The sequence below is a fragment of the Bombina bombina genome, chromosome 2 (assembly GCF_027579735.1).
Source record: "Bombina bombina isolate aBomBom1 chromosome 2, aBomBom1.pri, whole genome shotgun sequence".
Classification (NCBI taxonomy): Eukaryota; Metazoa; Chordata; class Amphibia; order Anura; family Bombinatoridae; genus Bombina; species Bombina bombina.
This window is the reverse complement of record NC_069500.1, coordinates 831,506,836-831,532,677: the sequence shown is the minus strand read 5'-3', so window position 1 is coordinate 831,532,677 and position 25,842 is coordinate 831,506,836. Positions and strand designations below refer to the sequence as shown.

Here is a 25,842-nt window from a genome sequence, read left to right as displayed (position 1 = left end):
AAGTCCGCATGAAGGTGCGTCCCTCATTCCAGCTCAGCTGGTAGGGGGCAGATTAAGGTTTTTCAAGGATTTTTGGATAAAATCTGTCCAAAATCATTGGATTCAGAGCATTGTCTCTCAAGGGTATCGAATATGATTCAAACTAAGACCTCCTGTGAGAAGATTTTTTCTCTCACGCAACCCTGTAAATCCAGTAAAAGCTCAGGCTTTTCTGAAGTGTGTTTCAGACCTGGAGTCTTCAGGAGTAATCATGCCAGTTCCTCCTCAGAAACAAGGTTTGGGGTTTTATTCAAACCTATTCATTGTACCAAAGAAAGAAAATTTGTTCAGACCAGTTCTGGATCTGAAAATTTTGAATCGCTATGTAAGAGTACCAACTTTCAAGATGGTGATTATAAGGACTATTCTGCCTTTTGTTCAGCAAGGACATTATATGTCCACAATAGACTTGCAGGATGCATACCTTCATATTCCGATTCATCCAGAACACTATCAGTTTCTGAGATCCTCTTTTCTAGACAAGCATTACCAATTTGTTGCTCTTCCATTTGGCCTAGCAACAGCTCCAAAAATCTTTTCAAAGGTTCTGGGTGCCCTACTATCTGTAATCAGAGAACAGGGTATTGCGGTGTTTCCTTATTTGGACGATACCTTGGTACTAGCTCAGTCTTTACATACTGCAGAATCTCACACAAATCAACTAGTGTTGTTTCTTCGGAAACATGGTTGGAGGATCCATTTACCAAAAAGTTTCTTGATTCCTCAGACAAGGGTCACCTTTTTAGGTTTCCAGATAGATTCAGAGTCCATGACTCTGTCTCTAACAGACAAGAGACGTTTAAAATTGGTCGCAGCATGCCGGCACCTTCAGTCTCATTCATTCCGGCACCTTCAGTCTCAGTCATTCCCTTCAGTGGCTATGTGCATGGAAGTTTTAGGTCTCATGACTGCAGCATCGGACGTGATCCCCTTTGCTCGTTTTCACATGAAACCTCTACAGCTTTGCATGTTGAATCAATGGTGCAGGGATTATACAAAGATATCACAATTAATATCCTTGAATCCCAATGTACGACTCTCTCTGACATGGTGGATAGATCACCATCGTTTGGTTCAAGGGACCTCTTTTGTTCGGCCAACCTGGACTGTGATCTCAACAGATGCAAGTCTTTCAGGTTGGGGAGCTGTTTGGGGATCTCTGACAGCACAAGGGGTTTGGAAATCTCAAGACCAATAAATACCAATATTACCAATAAATATTTTAGAACTCCGTGCAATTCTCAGGGCTCTTCAGTTTTGGCCTCTGCTAAAGAGAGAACCGTTCATTTGTTTTCAGACAGACAATATCACAACTGTGGCTTATGTCAATCATCAGGGTGGGACTCACAGTCCCCAAGCTATGAAAGAAGTATCTCGGATACTTGCTTGGGTGGAATCCAGCTCCTGTCTAATCTCTGCGGTGCATATCCCAGGTGTAGACAATTGGGAGGCGGATTATCTCAGCTGCCAGACTTTACATCCAGGGGAGTGGTCTCTCCATCCAGATGTGTTTTCTCAGATTGCTCAGATGTGGGGTCTTCCAGAGATAGATCCCATGGCCTCTCATCTAAACAAGAAACTTCCCAGATACCTGTCCAGGTCCAGGGATGTTCAGGCGGAAGCAGTGGATGCACTGACACTTCCTTGGTGTTATCATCCTGCTTACATTTTCCCGCCTCTAGTTCTCCTTCCAAGAGTGATCTCTAAAATCATCATGAAACAGTCTTCTGTGTTGCTGGTGGCTCCAGCATGGCCACACAGGTTTTGGTATGTGGATCTGGTGCGAATGTCCAGTTGCCCGCCTTGGCCACTTCCGTTACGGCCGGACCTACTATCTCAAGGTCCGTTTTCCATCAGGATCTCAAATCATTAAATTTGAAGGTGTGGAAATTGAACGCTTAGTTCTGAGTCATAGAGGTTTCTCTGACTCAGTCATTAATACTATGTTTCAAGCTCATAAATCTGTCTCTAGAAAGATTTATTATAGAGTTTGGAAGACTTACATTTCATGGTGTTCTTCTCATAAATTCTCCTGGCATTCTTTTAGAATTCCTAGAATTTTACAGTTCCTTCAGGATGGTTTCGATAAGGGTTTGTCTGCAAGTTCCTTGAAAGGACAAATCTTCGCTCTTTCTGTTTTATTTCACAGAAAGATTGCTATACTTCCTGATATTCACTGTTTTGTACAGGCTTTAGTTCGTATTAAGCCTGTCATTAAATCAATTTCTCCTTCTTGGAGTCTTAATTTGGTTCTGAAGGTGTTAGAGGCTCCTCCATTTGAGCCTATGCATTCTTTGGACATTAAACTACTTTCTTGGAAAGTGTTGTTCCTTTTGACTATCTCTTCTGCTAGAAGAGTTTCTGAGCTATCTGCTCTTTCTTGTGAGTCTCCTTTTCTGATTTTTCATCAGGATAAGGCAGTTTTGCGGACTTCTTTTTAATTTTTACCTAAGATTGTGAATTCTAACAATATTAGTAAAGAAATTGTTGTCCCTTCCTTATGTCCTAATCCTAAGAATTCTTTGTAAAGATCCTTACATTCTTTGGATGTGGTAAGAGCTTTGAAATATTATATGGAAGCTACTAAAGATTTCAGGAAGACTTCCAGTCTATTTGTTTTATTTTCTGGTCCTAGGAAAGGTCAGAAGGCTTCTGCTAGTTCCTTGGCTTCTTGGTTGAAACTTTTGATTCATCAAGCTTATTTGGAGTCGGGTCAGGCCCCGTCTCAGAGAATTACGGGTCATTCTACTAGATCAGTTTCCACTTTGTGGCCTTTTAAGAATGAAGCTTCAGTTGATCAGATTTGCTAAGCGACGACTTGGTCCGCTTTGCATACATTTACTAAATTCTACCGTTTTGATGTATTTGCTTCTTCGGAAGCAGTTTTTGGTAGAAAAGTTCTTCAGGCAGCTGTTTCAGTTTGATTCTTCTGCTTTTGATTTAAGTTTTTTTCTTTCAAAGATGAAATAAACTTATTTTTGTTTTGGGTTGTGGATTAGTTTTTTCAGCGGAATATGGCTGTTTTTATTTTTATTCCCTCCCTCTCTAGTGACTCTTGAGTGGAAGACTCCACATCTTGGGTATTGATATCCCATATGTCACTAGCTCATGGACTCTTGCCAATTACATGAAAGAAAACATAATTTATGTAAGAACTTACCTGATAAATTGATTTCTTTCATATTGGCAAGAGTCCATGAGGCCAACCCTTTTTATGGTGGTTATGATTTTTTTTGTATAAAGCACAATTATTTCCAAATTTCCTTTGTTGATGCTTTCTACTCCTTTCTTTATCACCCTGCTGCTTGGCTATTCGTTAAACTGAATTGTGGGTATGGTGAGGGGTGTATTTATAGGCATTTTGAGGTTTGGGAAACTTTGCCCCTCCTGGTAGGATTGTATATCCCATATGTCACTAGCTCATGGACTCTTGCCAATATGAAAGAAATGAATTTATCAAGTAAGTTCTTACATAAATTATGTTTTTGCTTGGTGCCAATTTGTTTTTAAATGTAGGGGCTCTTCTAAACACTATTTTGGGTTTGACAGAAATATGATTTTTCAAAAAGGGATCATCGCATATAATAGACCAATGTTTTGAGATGATTCTTTTAATTTCATATGATTTTTAGCCAGTTATAAATAAAGGAGTATTATGTTCATCTGAGGATTTTATTGTTATCATATTCTGTTTAATATTCTTATTTGTGTTTTTAATGAAATATTTAGTTCTATCTTCATGTAGTGCTTTGAGGTAGCCTTTTTGTATAAGGTCTAAAGCATATCCCTTCTCAAGAAATCTATCTTTGAGAATGGTTGCTTGTGATACATACCTCTCCCTAGTACTGCAATTCCTTAGTATTCGCCTAAATTGTCCATATGGGACATTCTTCTTCCAACTTAAATAATGGTTGCTGTTAAAATCTAAGAAACTATTGCAATCCACTTTTTAAAAAGTTTCAGACATAATGTGGCCAGAAGATGAGAATGACAGTGTCAGGTCAAGATAATCAATCTTTGTAGATTGAATATTACTAGTAAACTCAAAACCATAATCGTTAGAATTAATCTAGTCACTAAATCTGATTGCTTCTTCGTGAGACCCCTTGTACAAAAAAATCAAATCATCAATATACTGGCCATAGAACACCAGACTTGCCCCCACAGAGGAGTTGTAAATGCAAGTATCCTCAAAGTGACCCATATAGAGGTTGGCAAAACTGAAGGCAAATCTGGTGCGCACCCTTGATCTGTAAATAATAACATCCCTGGTATTTAAAATAATTATGATGTAAAGTGAAGTGGATAAGGTCAAATGTAGTTTTGTTGTTTGGCTGGCATATATATTATATATACCAGTCTTTAAATAAGATAAGATAGTAAAAAGGCCTTTTTCATGAGGGATATTAGAGTATAAAGATCTTACATCGCTAGTAATCCACCAAAGATCTTCATTGGTTTTCACAATTTCTAAATTGGTGAGTTTGTTTAGTAGATCTTTAGAATCTTTAATAAAGGACGGCAAAGCTATAACATGCTTTTGCAAAAAGGAGTCGATATAAGCAGATACATGATCTGTGAGACTTCCAATACCAGCTATTATAGGGCGCCCAGGAGGATTGTGTGCATTTTTGGTAGATGATAGTAAAAAGCTGTATTGGGATCTTTAGGATATAAATAATCTCTTTCTTTTTTAGCTTTTTTAGTAAGAATACCCTCCTCAAGGTCTTCTTGTAACAAGGAGTAACAAGGAGTAAAGTTTTTTGGAAAAGACAGAAGTGGGATCATTGGGTAAGCACTTTTAATAGCTGGTATTAGTGAGGATACGGTCAGCCTCTGCTATAGTCCACAGAGTTTTGGAGGACTATACCACCCCCTTTATCTGCCTGGCAGATTACTATATGTTTGTTATCTTTTAAGGTGTTTAGCGCATGTTGTTCACCTGAACTAAGGTTATGTCTGTATTTTAGTTTTTTGGGGAGTTTTTCTAAGTCTTTCAGAACCATTAACTGAAAAATACCAATATGTGAATTTTTCGTTCTTGGAGGATTGAAACTGGATTTCGGTTTAAAGTCAGTATGTTAGTAATTTTCAATCAATTGATCTAAGAGTATCAGGTTCATATAACATACAACCGTCTTTTAGACGTTCATCCATATTATCTAAAGCAATGGGAATATTGGTTGTATTTTTCATGCGTTTCTCTGCAAAGTATTTTTGTAATAATAGCTTTCTCATAAAATTATTGACATCCACAAAAAGTTGGAATATGTTAGGTGTATTGGATGGACTAAAAGATAGGCCTTTACGTAGAATTTTGATTTAATTGGTTTTAAGTACATGCTAGACAAATTGAATATCCCTTTTTGATATCTCAATAGTTTCTCTTTTTTGGCGGTTGAGGATTGCTCCTCTACTGCCACGTTTGCGCAAGCTCTTTTTTGTCGTGGCGGTCGAGGAGACATCGTCCACTGTTCTAACTGATGGTCTGGGCCACTTCTAAAAAAGGAGTTGAACATTGTTCAGCTTCATATGGAGAGGAGGGGTTGGTTTTGGGGCCTTCCAGGTTGTCAGTGCTTAATGGAAGAAATCTATTATGGGTTTCAAAAGGCCTGAATGGTGGAGGATTATGTGTAAAATTTTCATTTGACCGATGAAAGGTTTGTCTATTATGTACTTGTCTCATAAGGTTATAAGATTGTTTTTGTTCATGATGTTCCTTTTCTGGTCTCCTCCAATTTTTGTACTGATTGTCATGATACTGGTTGTACTGGTGATCATTATTATTATTATTAGTAACATTTATTTGTATAGCGCCACCAAATTCCGTAGCGCTGGTCATGATGTCTGTTAGAGGAGGGGTTATTATATTGATAATCATGATGTCTATTGTGAGGTGAAATATTATTATTATTATGTGTCATCCCTGCGGGATTGATACTTGTTGGTGGTTCATAAGTTCTCAAATCATCAGGATGTGATTTGGATCCATTATATGTGTATGTGTTCACCTTATGATATACATTAGTAATACGTTGGTTGTGGTAAGGGGAATAAAGTGTTTATTTGGAAGACCAGTAGATCTTTCATCAGAGGCTAAGTTGTAGGAGGGGTTCATGTTTCTATGATTATTGTTTGTAAAATTAAAGGTATAAACCTCCCCTTTTAAATAATCCTCTTCATCCCTAGCAAATTTCTTGTTTTTCTTTTTAATAATCTCATTCTGGTAATCATCTGCTCTATCATATACAGTTTTTCTTTGTGTTTCAAAGTCATTATGATTCATACATTTTTCTAAATCTTTTTGAGTTTTGTCAATTTCTATACCCGTGTCATTATATAATTTTTGACGATGTTTGATCAAAATGTCTAAAAAGGTGTTAGAACAGAGAGAGCATCTTCCCATTCTTTTAATACCTCTATATTGTTCTTAAAAGAACAGTTTTTCAAGATTCTAAGGCCGTTAGGTATCTGTTTTTTTCAATGCAATACATCCTGTATCCATATATATTATTACCCAGCCAAACAATACTAGGCCATGTGGTGCTTCTGTTTCCTTATGTTATCTACACAATGCATAGTTAAAGGGACACTGAACCCAAAAATTTTCTTTTGTGATTCAGATAGAGCATGTAATTTTAAGCAACTTTCTAATTTACTCCTATTATCCATGTTTCTTTGTTCTCTTGCTATCTTTATATAAAAAAAGAAGGCATCTAAGCTTTTTTCTTGGTTCAGGACTCTGGACAGCAGTTTTTGATTGGTGGATGAATTTATCCACCAATCAGCATGGACAACCTAGGTTGTTCACCAAAAATGGGCCGGCATCGAAACTTACATTCTTGCATTTCAAATAAAGATTCCAAGAGAGTGAAGAAAATTTGATAATAGGAGTAAATTAGAAAGTTGCTTAAAATGTCATGCTCTATCTGAATCACAAAAGAAAAAAATTGGGTTCAGTGTCCCTTTAAGGCTGCAAACATTTCAACTTCAATTCTCCTATTTTAGGTGAATTGTGTAGGCACATTAACTATGCATTGTGCAGGGCTAACTTGTCTCTTCTTGCAGTATATATTTACTGGATTTAGCCCTTCATCATGCATAGGTAATGGTGTGAAATGAAATCTTTCAATTAACCTACTATTCCTCTTAATGAAGAGACCCCCAAGTCTCTGACATTTGTCAGTAGTCACAGACTAGTAAACATTTATGCTGATCATGTATGAGGGTGGTCCAGTCAATTGAAAAATATTATGATGCATTGTTGTTGATCTGAGACTGGATAGCAGCAGAACAGCAGCATAGAAATATCCCTGTTGCTAATGAATAGTTACTCAAACAATACATTATCTCCAAAATAAATAAAAAAACATGGCTATTACTAGGGGTCACTATAACAGTTTGTGTGGTAGCCCACAATGCTCATTTTTCTAGTCACACCATTATGTCTTATTTCCATAGAATTATTCTGAGTGTCCTATTTGTGTTGGTTTATGTTAGCACTTTGTAGTGTTATTTTGACACTACTAAGGGTTTCAGACAAAAATTTATATTGTTTGTTCCTTTTGCAGGTTCTATGCCATTCAGTGTTTTTTACTGTTTCTTTGGCTTCTTGGTTGAAGCTTTTGATTTATTTAGTTTTCTTGGAGGCAGGTTAACCTCCACCCAGATGGTTTTCTTTTCTTGATTTCACTGTTGTTTCTTAGATCCCTCCTTTTTCTATTACTTGTGGACTCCACAGCTTGGGTATTAGTTCCCAGGAGTATCCAATAAATTACTTTCTTTCATGGTGGTGAGAGTCCATGAGACCCCACCCTGTTTTGATCTGGGTTGTTTTTTTCCTTTTTCATGCACATCTTTTTTCCCAGCTTCTTTTATGGCTCTTATTTCTTTTTTCCTACCTCATTGTGCTTGGCTATATGTTAGACTGGGGTACCTGTGAGGTGAGAGGGGTATATATGTAATCTATATTATATTAACTGTGTCAGAAGCTCCTTGGTCATAGCATCCAGCTGTAAGGTACTCTAATAATTAGCAAACAGTATATGTAAGTGCTCTTTCATTAAGTGGCGTGGGTTTGATTAGATTGCTAAATCAAAGTCATTATTGGACATTTTCTGTTGCTATATACTCAGGGTAATGATGCTCTCTGCCATTCTCTCTTCAGGAAACTCCAGCACAAAAACTTGGTGAATTTGATGGGAGTCATCCTTAACAATGGTCTGTATTTGGTGATGGAGATAATGAGTAAGGTGAGTACGTAGAAAAGATAGAAGTGATCTTAACAAATACTGTGCATACAGAGTGACATCTGCTTCTGCTCTTTCTTCTCTCTTGTGTAGGGAAACTTGGTAAATTATTTGAGGTCTAGAGGGCGAAATAAGATTCCTCCAATGCAACTGCTGCAGTTTTCACTGTGAGTATGTAGATAAAAATACCTTCTATTACTGCTTTTTGAGTATGTGATATAATATTCTATAGAGTAATGTAGATGTATTGGTGGAAATGTGGTTTAGTTGACTTGTTTTGTTATATTCCAGCTACTTCTAGCTGTTTTGGAAGTTTTGTATTGCTATAAAACAAAGCTCTGTGTATCTAGAAAAAAATTAAACAGGAGGTGAATTTTTTTTTTTAATATTTTATTTTTATTGAGAGAAACAAAAACATACAAACAGTTTGCTCAAATGACAAGAAATTCACATTGAACCGAACAAATTGCTGGTTATATAGACCGTGGCACATTATTGTGAGAGCAAACCCACCACTACCCTCATTTTTGTCCCCAATTATCCATAACAACAGAGACCTCTTATGGGTCTAGATGCACTACTACGCTGGGGATTTTTTCTTTTAAACAAAAGATAGACCACTTTTGGGCCTGTTCCAACCAATCACCCTCTTATGGCACACGGACCACACGTGGGCCCAGAGATTAACCAAACTATCGGGAGGGCATTGAAACCTAAAATGTAATTCTTCAAAAGAATCTTAGCCAGCTAATAATATAACACAGTGATATGAATGAAATATATAGAGTTATAACAACTAGGAAGCTATACGTAGAGAAGAGTATATATATATCTGTATAAACACAACGGTATTTTTCCCCTTGTTAATTGGTAATCAGGCCAGCAGGATCTAAGTCTATGAAGAACTCAAGAAACACTTGTGTTGGCTACCTTATATCCTCTAGGATCTAAGCATCTCATCAGGGGTTCAATCACAGAAGTTAGATATATACATGCGCTGATATGGAACAAAAATTACAAGGATGAACACAGAATAGTAATGAAGTATACTTTACGATAATAAGAAGATCCGCAGCGCCATTCTTACACATATGCAGGTACAATCTTAAGCAAAGGCCCTACGGGTAGGACAGAGACTACCTAACTCTGTCAAAGTGTGAATGCGGAGGAGAGGAAAGTACATAACCCTTACCGCATAAGAGGGAGAGAAGGGGGGGGGCGGAGTAGTGAGAAGTAGATTAAAGATATTGTTCTCTATACCCATTGACCTACACCATAGACACAACTATTGTAGCTGAGATGGGCCTTAGGAAATACCAGGGATAAATACTCCGTGCCCAGTGAAGACTGCAATAACAAAAGATCACACGTCAGTGAGTATTATAGAACTGCTCAGAAGAATGTTTAGCATAGTGGGCTGTACAGTATGTAGGCAAGTTACAGGACATATCGCATTGGTATGTACGTATGTTGTATTTAAATTAGTCCCCAAAGACTCACTCCAAGCTAGGAGATAGAAACACATAACACACTGAGAAATAGCCGTATCTTACAACATTACATTGCTCTAGTTATGTAATTCCCCAAGTGGACAACCTAGATCTATGCTTAGGACAGTTTTTAGTTTAACATATGCATGGGGGCATGTAACAAGCAAAAAGTGCATATTGGCATGTCTCTTAGAATCATAAACAAACGGATCCATCTAATTGTAAACTGTGGATGTTTAGTGCCAGTCATGTTACAAAGGGTATACCTAGTCTATAGCCCTCCAGCAAAGAGAACAAATCTAGCCGATTCCGGCTCTGAGGAATCTGAATGGCCCCAGCTTGGTCTGTAGAGAAATCTCAGCAGGAGCCGTCCTTGCTCTCAGGTCCTCCTGCTGTATTAGCCAGCATGCTCTCACGCCAGAATTGACTCCAGTAAGTGCAAAAAAGACGGCCTGAATGGGTACAGAGTTCTCTGTATCCATATCAACCCCAACCTGTGACGGTGCTGTCCCTTCTGCTACTCCCATCCCGTGTTCCTGGGCAACATGGAAGCGTAGCAGTTCTCTCTGAGAGGAGCCGTCCTGAGTTGTGTCTATTACTACAGCTGGTACAGTGTCCCCGGGTTCAGTTGTTGATGAGTTCTCGCCTGCTAGTCTCACCTTCTGAATGAGCGGAACCTCATTACACTGGGACGACTGCAGGTCAGCATGTTGCAGAGAGCAGCTCTTCTTCCCGGCCGTAAGTAACTCGTCATCCTCTTTAGCATTCTGGTTTCCCGCCAGGGCCATCAATCGATCGAATCGGCTGTGCATTTGCCGGTCGTATTCTGCAAATAAAGCTTGTATCTGGCATAAGAGTAGGACCCCCATTTTCTGAGAAAAATATAGAGAGCTTTAGGCCAGTTCTCTCTGCGGATAGCAGGTAGCACACTCACTTCAATTGCCCACTCGCTCAGAGTTAGAATTCTGTTATTGCCGCTTTACTATATTGGTCCGCCATTAGCAACTCCTCTGTTGTCTTGTCTGCTGCGTGTCTTTTCTTCTGTATCGGTCACTCATAAAAATAAAGGCACGCATATGACTCATTCTTGGATTATCCCATAGGTCTTGACCTGAAATGTATATGTCCAAGTAGACAGATATGTCCCTTTTGCAGACTTAGAGTCAGGAGCTCTGCAGAAGTGCGGCCATCTCCCTCGGTTAGCCCCGCCCCCAGGAGGTGAATTTTATACTGTTTATATTAGAGCGTTAGGAATAATTAGTGAATAAATCCTTGGGGGAAGGGGTCAAAATACAGCAAGCCTTTATAAACAGCCATTACAGGCATGAGTATGGAACCAGTAGCCAACCTACTCAACAGAGGGCCCTGGTGAAAAGCTATTTTGGTCCCCCCGAACGTAACTTAGTAATGAGCAATAGAAATAATAACCATGCTTCTCTGTATAATGATTTTGAGTATAAAAAATTAGAAAGATAGATGGATAGATATGTGTGTGTGTGTGTATATATATATATATATATATATATATACACACATACACACTGATAATGAGAATACTGCACTTCATTATGATACTGAGTATTTATACACTGGCAGTGAGCACACTGTGCTGTATAATGATGTAAGTAGCTATACACTAATACCCTAATAAGTACACTGCTCTGTATAAATATGTATGTATACTCTGATGAATATGCTGTACTGTATAATGATGGAATATCTATACACTAGTAGTGAACACTATGCTCTGTATAATGATGTGAGTATCTATACACTGATGAGTATTCTGCACTTTATAATATACTGAGTATCTATACACTGATAATTACCACAAAGACACATGCCTAGGTATAGACTTGCTGCTATGGGCCTTTCCCGCCAGCACTTGGGCCCTGGTGCTGCCCCTGTATAGAACTCTCTCCTCTTGAGAAATCTAACGGCTAGATTTAGAGTTTTGTCGGTAACGACCCGCGTAGCTAACGCTGGTTTTTTTCCCCCGCACCTTTTAAATACCGCTGGTATTTAGAGTTCACAGAATGGCTGCGTTAGTCTCCAAAAAAGGAGCGTAGAGCATAATTTACCGCCACTGCAACTCTCAATACCAGCGGTGCTAACGGACACGGCCAGCTTAAAAAATGAGCTTGTGCACGATTCCCCCATAGGAAACAATGGGGCAGTTTGGGCTGAAAAAAAACCTAACACCTGCAAAAAAGCAGCGTTAAGCTCCTAACGCAGCCCCGTTGTTTCCTATGGGAAAACACTTCCTATGTCTGTACCTAACACCCTAACATGTACCCGAGTCTAAACACCCCTAACCTTACACTTATTAACCCCTAATCTGCTGCCCCCGCTATCGCTGACACCTTCATATTTTTTTTAACCCCTAATCTGCCGCTCCGTACACCGCCGCAACCTACATTATCCCTATGTACCCCTAATCTGCTGCCCCTAACACCGCCAACCCCTATATTATATTTATTAACCCCTAATCTGCCCCCCACAACGTCGCCACCAGCTACCTACAATAATTAACCCCTAATCTGCCGACCGGACCTCAACGCTAGTATAATAAATGTATTAACCCCTAATGCGCCTCACTCCCGCCTCAATAACCCTATAATAAATAGTATTAACCCCTAATCTGCCCTCCCTAACATCGCTGACACCAACACTTCAAGTATTAACCCCTAATCTGCCGACCGGACCTTGCCGCTACTCTATTAAATTTATTAACCCCTAAAGCTAAGTCTAACCCTAACACTAACACCCCCCTAAATTAATTTTAATCTAACGAAATAAATTAACTCTTATTAAATAAATGAATCATATTTAAAGCTAAATACTTACCTGTAAAATAAACCCTAATATTGCTACAATATAACTAATAATTATATTGTAGCTATTTTAGGATTAATATATATTTTACAGGCAACTTTGTAATTATTTTAACCAGGTACAATAGCTATTAAATAGTTAATAACTATTTAATAGCTACCTAGTTAAAATAATTACAAAATTACTTGTAAAATAAATCCTAACCTAAGTTACAATTAAACCTAACACTACACTATCAATAAATTAATTAAATAAACTACCTACAAATAAATACAATTAAATAAACTAACTAAAGTACAAAAAATAAAAAAAGAACTAAGTTACAAAAAATAAAAAAAGAGTTTACAAACATTAGAAAAATATTACAACAATTTTAAGCTAATTACACCTACTCTTATCCCCCTAATAAAATAACAAAGCCCCCCAAAATAAAAAAATGCCCTACCCTATTCTAAAATTAAAATAAAAAAGCTCTTTTACCTTACCAGCCCTTAAAAGGGCCTTTTGTGGGGCATGCCCCAAAGAAAACAGCTCTTTTGCCTGTAAAAAAAACATACAATACCCCCCACCAACATTACAACCCACCACCCACATACCCCTAATATAACCCAAACCCCCCTTAAATAAACCTAACACTAAGCCCCTGAAGATCATCCTACCTTATCTTCACCACACCGGGTATCACCGATCCGTCCAGGCTCCGAAGTCTTCATCCAAGCCCAAGCGGGGGCTGAAGATGTCCATGATCCGGCTGAAGTCTTGGCCCAAGCGGGGGCTGAAGATGTCCATGATTCGGCTGAAGTCTTGATCCAAGCGGGGGCTAAACATGTCCATGATCCGGCTCAAGTCTTGGTCCAAGCGGGAGCTGAAGAGTTCCATGATCCAGCTGAAGTCTTCTATCAAGCGGCATCTTCAATCTTCTTTCTTCCGGATCCATCTTCATCCCGCCGACGCGGAACATCCTTCTTCACCGACGACTTCCCGACGAATGACGGTTCCTTTAAGGGACGTCATCCAAGATGGTGTCCCTCGAATTCTGATTGGCTGATAGGATTCTATCAGCCAATCGGAATTAAGGTAGGAAAATTCTGATTGGCTGATTGAATCAGCCAATCAGATTCAAGTTCAATCCGATTGGCTGATCCATTCTATTGGCTGTTCTGAATCTAGGCGTTTGTTTCCCAGTTGAACTGCATATCGGTCATGTGTTGCTTCCAGCATATCTTATTGGGCCAACCATTTTAAGCTATATGTGTTTGCTGTTGCAGCAAATAACTTCTGGATTTACTGGCACAGCAAGTCAGTTTAGGGGCCAGCACCTATGGCACACAGAGAGAAGGTGGGGACACTGGTTAAGGCCTGTTATTTAATGCAGTATAAGTGTTTGTGCTTTTTTATGCATGCAATAAAAATACTTTAAATCATAGTAGTAATTTTGTTCCCTTTTGCTTTTTACATTTGTGTATTTATTCTGAGCATTCACAAATAGATCTTGGATACTGGGGAAAAAGAAATGTGTGTCTTTGAATTTTTTAAAACATTTAATTAGATTTATTATATTTTGGAGTTTGACTGGTTATATCTGGTTGTATAGCATTTACTAAAAGGGACAGTAAAATAATAAATTTTCCTGATTAAGATAGGGCATGCAATTTTAAATAACTTTCCAATTTACTTTTATCATCAAATTAGCTTTGTTCTCTTAGTATTCTTTATTGAAAGCTAAACCTAGGTAGGCTTGTATGCTAATTTCTTATCTCAGTGCATTTTAAGACAGTCCTAGTTCATGTGTGTCATATAGATAACATTGTGCTTACTCCTGTGGAGTTATTCATGATTCAGCGCTTATTGGCTAAAATGCATGTGTGTTAAAAGAACTGAGATAATGGGGCAGTCTGCAGAGGCTTAGATACAAATTAATCACAGAGGTAAAAAGTGTATTAATATAACAGTGTTGGTTATGCAAAACTGGGGAATGGGTAATAAAGGGATTATCTATCTTTTTAAGCAATACAAATTTGGTATAGACTGTCCTTTTAAGTGCTTTTATATACCTACCCTATTAATTGAAAGCCTTAAATGACTATTTATATATTTGTAATGGCTATTTATTATGGGTAATGACATGCAGATGTCATGCATGTCAAAAGCTTTTGAAGCAAAGGTGACTGGGGCGTGTTCTGCCTTTCATTAATGGTCCAATCAGTATGGCTTGTGACAGTCTTTACCACTCACCAACGGCAGCAATACTATAATAAAAGATAGGAAAGGCATGCCAAGGAAATAAATGTAATAGCGCCTAAGAGGGTTTGCTTTTAACAATATGCTCTACTTAGCGCAATCTTTTACATGCATTGTGATTAGTTTTAATATTTATCTATCCCAGTAAAGTGTTTCTCATTCTGTTTGCTGAAGTTGCATAAACATGTAGCATACTCACTGGTGTAATGAATACATCTACATACTGCTGCAAGAGGGTCTGCAGTGATTAAATGCTTTCTCTTGATTGGTTTCTAGGGATATAGCTCATGGGATGGAATATCTAGAGGGGAAGCGACTTGTGCACCGGGATTTGGCAGCCAGGAACATCTTGATTTCTGGAAAAGAAGAGGCCAAAATCAGTGACTTTGGTCTGTCCAAGTCTAAGCTACAGCCAGAAGACCTCAGCAGGCTTCCTGTAAAATGGACAGCTCCAGAAGCACTGCAACATAATGTGAGAAGTACCAGAAATCAGAGATATTGTTACGCTTTCTAAAACAAAATTGCCTTAATATGGCTTTAAATCTTCATTAGGTATTGTATAACTTGGAATACTTTAGCAAAACATTAACTTTAGTGTTCTCTGAATCATACAGAAATTCTCTTCCCGATCAGATGTATGGAGCTTTGGGGTGTTATTGTGGGAGATGTATTCATATGGAAGGCCGCCTTATCCAAAAATGGTAAGAAGTAGCTCTGTATTCCACATGAATTGCACACTGACTGGATGTTATATGTAACTGTGTGTTCCATAACTCAATACTTTTTCTTTTTTTATTCCTGTTTTACAGTCTGTCATGGAAGTGTTGGAAGTAGTGCAAAAGGGATACCGCATGGAATCCCCTGAGAATTGTCCCCCCTTAATATACAACCTTATGAGTAGCTGCTGGGAATTAGATCCAGGGAAACGCCCTACTTTCAAGAAGATAAGGGAGAAGTTGGAAAAGATCTTGACTGGACAGTAAAAATGCAATGACATCAGGAAACTTGTCAATGATTTCATCTAGTATGTAATATAACTGGAATCTAAGATCACCAGAAAGCACTTATCTTGCCAGTTATGGGGCACTGCAGTCTGACAGTTACCTCAAGGACTATTGCCTGTTACAAGATGTCATTCAATTTAGGTTTCCATAAGAAACTATATGGGATGCCACTTTTGCACCCATTATTGTGATCCTTTCACCGGGGACCTTTTGAAATTATGTTACACGCCACAAATCCTTTACATTGAGAGAATTCAACAGAGGTATTCCAAGTCAACAGAAAACACTGTTTAAGCAGCTTTATTATGGACATGTCTTGGCTGCTAACAAGGTGTTTTGCATATGCCAAGCTCACATATAAACACAAATGTTTCCTGGTTATATAAAAAAAAATTAAACATATAGCTCCCTTCACAATTTCAAGCTGACCACAAGAAGAATATTGTCCAGTACAAATATTTCCTTTTTTGCAATGAGCGGTTTTATAAAAGTCCTTAGGGCTGATGAAATTCTAATAGGAAGAGCCACATACTAGTGGTATTCCCCATGACTGCTTGCCAATGGAATGTATTAGTAGCATTCTTAACAGCTAAGGAGACCACAAGCCATTGAGATGAATCTGTTTCATAACAGAAGAGACTAGGGGGGCCGAATTATGCCCCTTGTTTCAGCTTGCCGGAAACAGAAGTTATGAAGCAGCGGTCTAAAGACCGCTGCTCCATAACTTGTCAGCCTGCTCTGAGGCAGCGGACAGAAATTAACCCGATCGAATACGATCGGGTTGATTGACACCCCCTGCTAGTAGCCGATTGGCTGCGAATCTGCAGGGGCGGTATTGCACAAGCAGTTCATATCATATCATGTTTGCTTGCACTTTGACAAATATACCCCTAAATTGTGAATTCTTTTATAACTGGGAATTTTTTCTTGGATCTGCCACTGGCCTACAAGACCCATATTTTTTCTTTACAAGAAAAAGACAAGAGTGAACCTTTGTCTGGCTGAGAAATTGGAATTAATTGATTTAATTATTGGAAAATGATATCCATTTTGTCTAAATTTGTTAGAAGTGGTGACTGTATACGGCAAGATAGATAAGGACTACTTATGAACTCTAGTTGGTTTCCTTTTAAAATGAATTTCAGTGCCGATGATCTGATATTGACTCACTGTGGGATGATGTAGGCCAGCCACGTCCTCTGCCTTTTGTCTATATGCAACATTTGTAATCATTTAAAAACTGATATGTTTTTAAATATTTACATTAATGTATCAATTAATATTCAATTAATATTCAAATAATATTTTATCTAAAATTGTAAAGTTAATTGAAAGGTTGTGCTAAATATGGTCATATTACAAAGAGTCTCACAGACACATACGGCAAGATTACAAGTCGCACAGCAAATCAATTGCGAAAACACCCTGCGCATTTAGGTTTTTGCGCATTTTTGGTTGTGCAAAATCACTTATTTTTCGTGCGTGTTAACCCGAATACCACACAATATGTAACTTGCGTAACGATTCTCTAGAAACTATACCACTAAGTTTTTGTTTGCTTACAATCTTTGGACACATATGACTGTTGTTTTGGGAAATATATAAAAACACGGACATTATATGACCATCCTGTGACTCTAGGAAGGAAGAAGGAAAAGATACGAAGAACTACAGGATATCTGGTGATATATGTTGGTGTTCATTATATGCACTATCTGCACATATATGTTATATATCTTGTGAGTTTTTAAGATTTGTTAGGGGCTTATTAAAGTTGTTTTTTAATACGGCACAGAGATCTGGTGTTTTTGCGCTTTTCTTTTATATACTGCATACGTTAATATATATTCATACAAATACATCTTTAGCAATTTATCTGTACAACATCCCAAAAAACAACTAACAATTTATTTTATAGTTTTTTTTAAATGATTAGCCCAGCAGTGGATCATCCAGAGCATACACCTATACACACAAGCACACACTCTCCAGAGCATACACATATACATGTACACACAAACACACACTACACAGCATACACATATAAATGTACACACAAACACACACTACACAGCATACACATATACATGTACACACAAACACACACTACAGAGCATACACATATACATGTACACACAAACACACACTACAGAGCATGTACATGTACACACAAACACACACTACAGAGCATACACATATACATGTACACACAAACACACACTACAGAGCATACACATATACATGTACACACAAACACACACTACAGAGCATACACATATACATGTACACACAAACACACACTACAGAGCATACACATATACATGTACACACAAACACACACTACAGAGCATACACATATACATGTACACACAAACACACACTACAGAGCATACACATATACATGTACACACAAACACACACTACACAGCATACACATATAAATGTACACACAAACACACACTACACAGCATACACATATACATGTACACACAAACACACACTACAGAGCATACACATATACATGTATAGTTTAAGAAATTAAGGAAGAGGAATATTACTGTATTTGTAGTGCTTATACGTTCCCCAACATAATTAAGTCCTATCTATAAGGAGGAAAAATTATCTTTCCTTCGTCAAAGTAGTAAAGGAGGGGGGTGCTCAATATCCTGTATTAACATAGAAATATAAGAAGAAGAAATGGATAAACCTGAGCACTCAAGATAAACTTATAGGAATTAGTTCTTAATTTGAGTAGATGTAGGACTGGGTTATTTTAAAATAAAACATAACTTTTATTATTATTGAGTAAAAAATATATATAGGTGATAATCATTCACTCCGTGTAATGTGTATTAAAAACAAATTAAAAAGATGAATGCTGCAGTGCCAAACAATGGCCATACAAAGTATGTCAAGTGGGTAGTTAACAATCACAAGCACTATTAAGTGCTAGGCATAAGCAACAATGCCAATTCAATACCAAAAAAGGGAAGATACACTTCCACAAATTACGATGCTAAGTACAGAGCTCAGTCAATGTGAGCTTGAGTAAACATCACACACTCTGTATATAGTTACACACTAGGATTAGGCTATGAGAAAGTATACCTGAATTATGAATCAAGATAAGACTCAATAACAATGAAAAAGTGTGAGTGTATAAGCTATACTGTGAGCATATATATGTTGCTATAAACAATTATTCCCACGAGAAGTGTGTGCGTGGAGGGTATATCTGGCAGGGGTGTACCACAATATGCTCACGGATTGCACGTGAAACTAATCTAAAAAGAGGAATGACCTCGCACAAATTATCTAGCTAGTGCAATACTGGAGCGGTACTACACCGTGTCAGATTCCCATACTATAAATCATAAATCATTGTGTAAGAAATATAGTCAAACACATTGGCCGACTAAGGAGCTAATGAAATAGAGGAGATGCTTCGTGCTAAGTATATAACACAGCGTCAAAGTGTTTCCCAAATAAGCACACACACACACACTAAACAACTGTCAGCATTCAAATGGAGCGCCTGATGCGCATTTCGCCACCTCCGTGGCTTTCTCAAAGGCTAACCCGTCCTTCCTCCACTCGAGCGGTTAAATACCGCTCAGAGCCAATCACGGGTGAGTAATCATACACACCCTCTAACGGCTGGCCTATCACTTGTCATCTACCTGATAGGGTAGAAGTCTGTCACATGACTTATGATGCTGATGTAGATGGGCGCGACTCATCACGCAAATAGACACCAGCTATAGCGAATAGTATTTAGAGATATAGATTATTCTCATTCGTTTATATGAATTAGTCATCATGTTACCATAGCAATCGGGCATTGTAACTTAGTTCCAATCACGCCAATACTGTTCTATTACCCTATGTTGGGCAGAGAAGAAACTGGCTCATAATTCAGAATAACACACCGGGTATTACGTTGCCTCTATTACTATGATAATGACAGATCTAGAATAATGGCATGAAACAGTAATTTACTTGTTGAGTTATGATACCACATATGGAGTAGTTACGTTTATTGGAGAAACTATTTATACACATTTGTGCAATTTGTTTCTGATATTACTCCAAATCTTATTAACTATAGTCTTTTACAACAGTATCAAAAATAAAGAATTATATATTGAATTAGCTTTCAAATTTTAGATGTAGTAAATAGGCCCAGGATAGCTTTTTTAAAATTCGCAACGCTTCTCATATCCATAAACTTATAATGGTATAACTGCAAAATGCAAAGTTAAAACTAAATCAACAGTATAATCATTTACAAACCTGTACCGAATAGACTCAGGATATATGACATACTTTAATAAAAGCTTGAGAATCATATATAATAGTAGTATTAAAGGTATATATAGGGCCAATAATTCAGCCAAAATCACTTCAATTCAAAGGTGTTACATAATGTTCGACCTTATTATGGAGCTTGAGATAAGGAAGTTCTCACATATGTCTGCTACCATATTTAATTATTAGATATGTCATGTTTTTACTCAAATTATATATCCAAAGAATCTTTAGTGTTGTGTTCACTTTTTATTATTAAACCAGAGAGGGATATATATCGTGCAAAAACGTATCATCAGCCTTAGTTCTAAAGCATAGTACTCTTATGGATATCATATTATACACTTTATAGGAAGGAATTATAGCCATCTTGTTCATTAATGCCCACTGGGGCTAAAGTATTTAACCAGAATATCCAGCGGCACTCTGCTTGTAGCAGCATATTTTCTACATTTCCTGCTCTAATCCCAGGTTTAATTACCTGTAATACTGATATCTTCAGTTCAGGTCTTGTACTATGGTTTCTTAGGTAGTGTTTTGCTACTGGGGTTAGATTCTTGCCTTTCTCTTGGTCTTTAAGGCAGTTTTTGATACTACTGATATGCTCACCTAGTCGTATACGTAGCTCCCTAGTAGTAATTCCAATATATCTTTTGCCACATTTGCATAGCAGGCAGTACACAACATTTTTGGTTTTGCAATTTGCAAATCCCAGCATCCGTTTTATGCTTCCTGTTCGTGTCTTATATTCTCTTTCATTAGAGATGTATTGACAAAAACTGCATGTGCCACATGCATATGTTCCGCATATGTATTTGTTCGTTATCCTTTTTGTAAAGTGGCTTTTGACCAACAAGCTACCTATCGTAGGTGCTCTTCTCCAGCTTGTCTTTATTCTCTCACCTACATATGGTGATAAATCTTTATCAGATTTGAGAATTCCACTATGTCTATTCAAAATATTAGTGATTTTGTCATGATTGTTATTATAGGTTGTTACAAATCTGACTTCCTTTTCAGCAGTTTGTATCTTCTTTTTAGGAATCAAGAGTGTTTCCCTTGGTGTTCTTTTCGCTCTCTGATAAGCTTTGCGTATTATTTTGCGACTGTATCCTCTATCCTTCAGTCGTAGTTTCAATTCTCTTGCTCTCTCATTAAAGACTTTAAAGTCCGTACAATTTCTCCTTATTCTGAGGAATTCTCCCGTAGGGATAGCATTTTTAGTTCCTCTAGTATGACAACTATCGTATTGGAGAATTGAGTTAGTTGCTGTTTCCTTCCTAAAGAGATCAGTTTTTATGTAATTATTCTCATCTCTGTAAATATTGATGTCCAGAAATTCTACTTTGTTTCTATTTATGTGGTATGTCAGTTTCAGGTTGATGTCATTCTGATTAAGTTTGGTAATAAATTCTTTAAACATCTCTTCACTACCCGTCCATATTATGAAGAGATCATCTATGTATCGACACCACATATTTACATGATCAGTGTATTCTGACATGCTGTCAGTGAAAACATATTCACTCTCCCACCACCCTAAATAGATGTTGGCATAGGTGGGGGCGCAGGATGACCCCATGGCGGTGCCCTGGATTTGTAAGTAGAAATTATCATTAAACACAAAGTAGTTGTGCGTTAGTACAAATTGTAATAGTTTAATCACAAACTTATTTCTCTCAGATCTGTCGTTGGATTGCATACTTAGGAAGAATTCAACCGCTTTCAACCCGAATTCATGTTTAATAGAAGTATAGAGCGATTCAACATCACAGGTGACTAAGAAAGAATCTTGATCAAGTATTAAATCATTTAATTTGCTCAATACATCCATAGTGTCCCTTGTATAGGACGGTAGTGCCCATACTATCTCTCTTAGATATAGATCCAAGAATTTGCTCCCTTGTTCGCATAGGCTGTTTATGCTAGAGACAATAGGTCTGCCTGGTGGTGATTCCTTATTTTTATGGATTTTAGGCAAAAAGTAGATAGTAGCAATCCTAGGGTTTTTGACTTGTAGGAACGAATATTCCTTAACACTAATTAGATTGTCTGCCTTTGCCTTATTAATCAATTTAAGATAGTCATTCAAGAACTGTGATGTTGGATTGGAAAAAAGGTGCCTATAACATTTACGATCTTTTAGTTGTCTATTGGCTTCAATAATGTATTTGTCTTTCCCCCAAATAACAATGTTGCCTCCTTTGTCCGACGGTTTGATGATTACATCATCCCATGAACTAATTTCTTTTAATGCCTCCTCTTCTTTTTTAGTGATATTTCTTACTTTTGTGTCTGGTAATTCTAAGAAATCATTCATGACCATTCTCAAAAAAACCTCAATTTGTGGTACCTTTGAGGTTGGTGGCATATATTTAGATTTCAGTCTGATTTGTTTGTCAAGAAACTTATCATTTACACTTGTTTCAGTTCCTTCATTTTCATTTAATAATTCAATCAGGATGTCTAGTGTTTGGAGATCAGAAGTCACGTTGTCATCATGGGTACTGTACATCTTCTTTAACACTAATTTTCTACAATAAAGATGTAGATCTTTAATTAAATCAAATTTGTCCAAGGGGGGGGATGGAGAGAAAGATAATCCTCTGGATAAAACAAGGGTTTGTGTTTCTGTAATCATTTTTTGTGTTAGGTTGATGACTTGTAATTTGTTACCATCCCCATTCACCACCTCGGGCGCTTCCCCCAATCCTCTCTTCTCCTGTACCCGTTGTCTGACCTGTACCCCCACCGTGCTCGATCTCGTAGGGTCCTGTTTTCTTTTTTTGCCCCTTCTGGTGGATCTCTCGTATCTTTGTCTAGATGTGTCATATCCCTTCCTAAAAAACTACTCGTACTTGGTCTATTAGTGTTACTTTCAGAATCACTGTCCTCCACCGCCGACGACTCACAATCTGATTGGTGTGTCGTCTTAGGTGGGGGTAGACTATTGGGTGGTCTTCGTCTGGGTTGCTTATCATCCCATGTGAATATCCTTCCTTTTTCAAAGTCTACCATGTCTCTCTTCATCTTAGAGCACTTAGTCTGTATTATCTCTTTCTCTCTCTTATCTAGCTCCTCTCTCATTTCTTTGTATGATTGTTTAAATTTATCTAATGATTCAAATTTTTGTAATTTTACATTGTATTCACTGATTTCTTTGTCCAACTCTGACATGACTTCAGTTTCATAGTCGGATAAAATCGCAACCAAAATTTCGGAGCAGTTGATCAGTGCCTGCTCCCATCTGTCCTTATAACTATCAATGTGAAATGAAAAGGTGGGAAAAAGGCGTACTCTAAGACCTCTAGGTATGATATGTTTCGCCAGGTATTTATCGTACGCGCTCTTATTCCAAAAAGAGCGCGTGTGTTTTTTAATCAAATAATTCAGGGATTTTAGACCGTCTTCCCAATTATCTATTATTGTGTCAGGGGTAGTTTCAGTATCACATGCCAGAGCAAAAGTTTTATCTATATCTCTCAGTCTCTGATCTTGTCTATTCTTAAAGTCTTGTGACAGACTGTGTGTCATTTTTGTTATGTATCTTAGTGATTTGGCCAGTTACTTACCTCCCTAGGTAAGTACTTTTGTTAGTTAAGTAGTTCCTCAGAATGCTGTCCTAAACAGCGGATAGATATGAATAGTTTAAGAAATTAAGGAAGAGGAATATTACTGTATTTGTAGTGCTTATACGTTCCCCAACATAATTAAGTCCTATCTATAAGGAGGAAAAATTATCTTTCCTTCGTCAAAGTAGTAAAGGAGGGGGGTGCTCAATATCCTGTATTAACATAGAAATATAAGAAGAAGAAATGGATAAACCTGAGCACTCAAGATAAACTTATAGGAATTAGTTCTTAATTTGAGTAGATGTAGGACTGGGTTATTTTAAAATAAAACATAACTTTTATTATTATTGAGTAAAAAATATATATAGGTGATAATCATTCACTCCGTGTAATGTGTATTAAAAACAAATTAAAAAGATGAATGCTGCAGTGCCAAACAATGGCCATACAAAGTATGTCAAGTGGGTAGTTAACAATCACAAGCACTATTAAGTGCTAGGCATAAGCAACAATGCCAATTCAATACCAAAAAAGGGAAGATACACTTCCACAAATTACGATGCTAAGTACAGAGCTCAGTCAATGTGAGCTTGAGTAAACATCACACACTCTGTATATAGTTACACACTAGGATTAGGCTATGAGAAAGTATACCTGAATTATGAATCAAGATAAGACTCAATAACAATGAAAAAGTGTGAGTGTATAAGCTATACTGTTAGCATATATATGTTGCTATAAACAATTATTCCCACGAGAAGTGTGTGCGTGGAGGGTATATCTGGCAGGGGTGTACCACAATATGCTCACGGATTGCACGTGAAACTAATCTAAAAAGAGGAATGACCTCGCACAAATTATCTAGCTAGTGCAATACTGGAGCGGTACTACACCGTGTCAGATTCCCATACTATAAATCATAAATCATTGTGTAAGAAATATAGTCAAACACATTGGCCGACTAAGGAGCTAATGAAATAGAGGAGATGCTTCGTGCTAAGTATATAACACAGCGTCAAAGTGTTTCCCAAATAAGCACACACACACACACTAAACAACTGTCAGCATTCAAATGGAGCGCCTGATGCGCATTTCGCCACCTCCGTGGCTTTCTCAAAGGCTAACCCGTCCTTCCTCCACTCGAGCGGTTAAATACCGCTCAGAGCCAATCACGGGTGAGTAATCATACACACCCTCTAACGGCTGGCCTATCACTTGTCATCTACCTGATAGGGTAGAAGTCTGTCACATGACTTATGATGCTGATGTAGATGGGCGCGACTCATCACGCAAATAGACACCAGCTATAGCGAATAGTATTTAGAGATATAGATTATTCTCATTCGTTTATATGAATTAGTCATCATGTTACCATAGCAATCGGGCATTGTAACTTAGTTCCAATCACGCCAATACTGTTCTATTACCCTATGTTGGGCAGAGAAGAAACTGGCTCATAATTCAGAATAACACACCGGGTATTACGTTGCCTCTATTACTATGATAATGACAGATCTAGAATAATGGCATGAAACAGTAATTTACTTGTTGAGTTATGATACCACATATGGAGTAGTTACGTTTATTGGAGAAACTATTTATACACATTTGTGCAATTTGTTTCTGATATTACTCCAAATCTTATTAACTATAGTCTTTTACAACAGTATCAAAAATAAAGAATTATATATTGAATTAGCTTTCAAATTTTAGATGTAGTAAATAGGCCCAGGATAGCTTTTTTAAAATTCGCAACGCTTCTCATATCCATAAACTTATAATGGTATAACTGCAAAATGCAAAGTTAAAACTAAATCAACAGTATAATCATTTACAAACCTGTACCGAATAGACTCAGGATATATGACATACTTTAATAAAAGCTTGTGAATCATATATAATAGTAGTATTAAAGGTATATATAGGGCCAATAATTCAGCCAAAATCACTTCAATTCAAAGGTGTTACATAATGTTCGACCTTATTATGGAGCTTGAGATAAGGAAGTTCTCACATATGTCTGCTACCATATTTAATTATTAGATATGTCATGTTTTTACTCAAATTATATATCCAAAGAATCTTTAGTGTTGTGTTCACTTTT

The 25,842-nt window shown here is 37.4% G+C and overlaps 1 protein-coding gene across 1 annotated transcript in view; it reads left to right on the top strand.

Annotated features, from left to right (window-relative positions):
* MATK (megakaryocyte-associated tyrosine kinase) overlaps window positions 1-17,654 on the top strand; it is a 138,164-nt gene extending 120,510 nt beyond the window's left edge. Inside the window, exons 8-12 of the mRNA XM_053700730.1 lie at window positions 8,207-8,291; window positions 8,382-8,455; window positions 15,131-15,326; window positions 15,469-15,555; window positions 15,664-17,654. Coding sequence (XP_053556705.1) covers window positions 8,207-8,291; window positions 8,382-8,455; window positions 15,131-15,326; window positions 15,469-15,555; window positions 15,664-15,837 — 616 coding nt within the window. The 3' untranslated portion in view covers window positions 15,838-17,654. The remainder of the gene's footprint in view (window positions 1-8,206; window positions 8,292-8,381; window positions 8,456-15,130; window positions 15,327-15,468; window positions 15,556-15,663) is intronic.
* Window positions 17,655-25,842: the final 8,188 nt, after the last annotated feature.